Genomic DNA, 3,859 nt, shown 5'->3' with positions numbered 1-3,859 from the left:
TGTGTGTGTGTGTGTGTGTGTGTGTGTGTGTGTGTGTGTGTGTGTGTGTGTGAGAGAGAGAGACAGAGAGTGCGTCGCTCTAACCCACATCATCTTTCCTTACTCCATGTTTGCATTGCGCTTTTGCCGTCCACCGCATCGGCGACCTGCTGAGATCTCTGGATCCGCCCTGAGAGCTCCCTGGGCCGGCCCGCCTCTTCAACCTGAGCCGCTCTGCGGGGCCCCGGCGGGGGACAGACCCACTTAGGCGCATTCCTCAGAACCTCAGAACCTCTAGAGCCGCTCAGGAAAATAAACAGTAGGTCTGCTTATAGGAACCCTGCTGTGAGACTTCTCCTTCTGAAACGTCTGAGAACGTCTGCTCCTTCTCCCTGTCATCAACAACATCCCCGGGTAGACTGGTAGACTAGGGTTTAAGTTTATATATATGTATAACTGTATATGTATATAGTTTATAGTTTATAGTATAGGCTGCAGTGTGTCTGAATCTCTGAAACCCTTCTAATAGGACGTTTACCTGACCTCTAAGGACATTGTGAATAATGGATATTGAACATAAATGATTCACTCACAGTGTTGTTGTTGTTGTTGTTGTTGTTGTTGTTGTTGTGTGTGTGTGTGTGTGTGTGTGTGTGTGTGTGTGTGTGTGTGTGTCTGTACACGTGTGCGTGCGTGCGCGTGTGTCTCAAAATTGCGTTTAATTGGCATTTTGACGTTTTCGTTTGTACCTTTTATTTTTTTATTTTCCAAGTCATCGTTATGTGAGCAGCCAATCGGTCTGAATGTCACTGAGATGTAACAACGTTGGTCCATTGCTCAATTTCTCAACTTTTCTCAATTATCTCAATTATCTTTACTTAATTATCTTCATATATATAAGTTATCTTTACTTTGTGCTCTCAAGTCTCTGCAATTTAAACCTTCCCATGTCCGACTACAGTCACGCGTAAAGGGTGATGCATAAATAGCATATTCATATTCTGCAGCTCTGACTGACTCTGCATGGAGAAGAGCAGACTCTTGTATAACGGAAACTTTTGCAGATAGTTTTTACACCCCCTCTCCCCTCCCCTGACGTCACACGCCCAATCACATCCCTCCCCAAATCCCCCGCGCGCTCTGCACTATAAAAACTCCAACCGTGCAGCTTGACACAGAGAAACCCCCTCTTTAGCTCTGCGCGGGGCTGGATCACCGGTCATATTCTGCACCCATCTCGAGAAGGCTCTTCTCCACCGGGTTACCGGCCGTGTGCACCGATGCTCTGACACCCGGGGGGGGCAGGGGTCTTACGGGTAGGGGAAGGGAAAGGCGACGCATACGGACGCGATGCGGGAGGCCTCGTGCTCTCCGGTTGGGTCTCCGGTGGACAGCGCGGGGAACAGCGAGGAGGAGGAGGCGGACCGGCGGCCACGGAGGAAAGGCGCAAAGAAGCGGCGCGCGAGCCGAAGGACCACCGGGGAGGAGGAGGCCGGGGACCGGGACAGCGCGTGCATGAAGGACCGGGACAGCGCGTGCAGCCCGAACAAGAGAGTGAAGAAGAGCGCATGCATCAGCGACGGAAGCGATGACGTCAGCACCGGCGGCAGCCCGCAGTCGTTTGAGGACCTGCAGCATCAGCGCGTCATGGCCAACGTGCGCGAGCGGCAGAGGACGCAGAGTCTGAACGAGGCGTTCACGTCGCTGCGTAAGATCATCCCCACGCTGCCCTCGGACAAGCTCAGTAAGATCCAGACTCTGACGCTCGCGGCGCGATACATCGACTTCCTGTACCAGGTGCTGCAGAGCGACGAGCTGGACGCGCGCGGGGCCGGAAGCTGCAGCTACGTGGCGCACGAGCGGCTGAGCTACGCGTTCTCCGTGTGGCGGATGGAGGGCGCGTGGTCTCTGTCCGCATCCCACTAGCGCACAGACGCGTTACTGCGCGCGGAGGCCACAGCAGCAGACGTTGTCATGGTACGTTACTGTGTGCTGTCCCCTCCTGTTCCGTTCTGTCTGTCACATGCATGAAGTCATTATTTGACATTATTGTGATTTCGAATAACGCACAACCTGGATGATTCTCATTGAAAAGTGGCTTTTCGTGTTTGCAGTGTTAGTGTCCTATAGTGGCTTATAGGCTTTCTATCAAATACATCTGGATGATAATACACACTGGCAGTCTACTACAATTTATACAAGTGACGCACTATTTGAATGAATGAATGAATGAATGAATGAATGAATGAATGAATGAATGAATGAATGAATGAATGGTCTTTATTGTCATTGATATAGTACAGGTACCAAACAACGAAATTTGTGAGGGGGGGCTCCCCTGGTGCTAGGAAAGAAAAACTAAAAACAAGAAGGGAAAGGAGCTAGTTTACATAAATAAAGGCTATGTACACTGTCCACTATACTATTCTATACAAATAAAACACTGTGCTGTACTCTATGCTATGCTATACCTATTCTAACATTTCCTATCTCTGAACCTTATGTACCCGAGGGTTGTCATATTGCACATAGTGTTATTGCACATTCATTTAAAGTGTCGCAGTTTGCAGGTTTGAAATGTTCACAGTTGTGTTTCGAATGAATAAAAGCCCAAATCCGAAGACGAAGAGAATTCAGAGAATGTTCCTCAAGGACAATAAACATCTCTATTTTATGTTGTTAGTCTAACGGTTCTATTCAACATTGTGTTTCACAGATGCGTTGTTCCATGTGTGGTCGCCGTGGCGAGGAGAGAGTCCCACGGAGCTGAGAGTTATGAAGAGAAACATGTTCATGGAAGACAACAGGCTGGTTATTGGTTACAGAAGACAACAGGCTGGTTACAGGTTATTGGTTATATATATATATATATATATATATATATATATATATATATATATATATATATATATAACTTACAGGCTACAGGGGAGCACTTATCGAAGACAGTCCGGATGGTTCTGGCAAGGCAACGAGCTCCACATTCAGAAACCTGTTTAACTGTGTTCACTCCTGGGTTCCAACTCTTCTGACGATGGATGTTGGAGATATAGCCGCCGCAGTTCGTCTGTTCGTCTGTGCGTCGCGTTCTGACAAATCAAGCCTGTTTCTGTATCATTGATCAAGAGAGAGACTACACCCAAACGGCAATTTATTAATTCAATTTCCCATAGAGGATTTGCAGAATATGAAGTATTATCTTTTTGTATTTATTTTTTGATACAAACATGCTCACCTGTGCAAACCACTTTCTCTCCTGAATTCTGAAATACAATCTATTTATTTATTGTTGTTTACAATGCAGAGAGGATCTGGTGTCTAAATGCATTTCTATTTTTTTCGAATGTTGTAAATATTTGTATATTTTCTGAAATAAATCTGAGTTCAACTTGTACACATTGGCCCAAGTTTTAATGCACTGCAACGCCGTACACAACGCCGTACTCACAAATTGAGAAATTATTGATATTTATTTGGAAAAACAATTGGCCTATAGGCTATAGGCCTACATCAAAAATCAAATATGCAGATGATATCTAAAATCAGAAATTGAACAAAAATCGAACAGAAATCGAACAAATCTCATATTTGCCATAAGTGCCTATATTAGATCATTGTTGTTAACGGTTTGCTATTTGGCCCTGATCCAGAACGTACAGAGGATTCCAGGCTAATTCAACGCATGACTGTGTTATCATTGGTAGGGGGCTATATCAGTAATATACAATGGAATCTTTAACTCACATTATAGGTGCTATTATGATGGGAAACCCCAAGTAAAGAAACAAACAGTGTGATTAAAGATTTACAAAAAAGAAAAAGAATAACATGTGTGTAATATGTATATCACATGAATAAATCACACTGAACAGCTGCAAAC

The 3,859-nt window shown here is 45.3% G+C and overlaps 1 protein-coding gene across 1 annotated transcript; it reads left to right on the top strand.

The window, feature by feature from the left end:
- Nucleotides 1-1,329: 1,329 nt before the first annotated feature.
- Nucleotides 1,330-1,905, top strand: twist1a (twist family bHLH transcription factor 1a; the record flags this gene model as incomplete). The annotated part of the gene is made up of 1 exon (XM_080526718.1): nt 1,330-1,905. The coding sequence occupies one exon, from the start codon at nt 1,330-1,332 to the stop codon at nt 1,903-1,905; it is 576 nt and encodes a 191-aa protein (XP_080382844.1).
- Between the last annotated feature and the right edge of the window lie 1,954 nt (nt 1,906-3,859).

Source organism: Nansenia antarctica, assembly GCF_963989245.1.
Source record: "Nansenia antarctica genome assembly, chromosome: 3".
In the NCBI taxonomy this organism is placed as follows: Eukaryota; Metazoa; Chordata; class Actinopteri; order Argentiniformes; family Microstomatidae; genus Nansenia; species Nansenia antarctica.
This window is presented reverse-complemented; position numbering and strand designations above follow the sequence as displayed.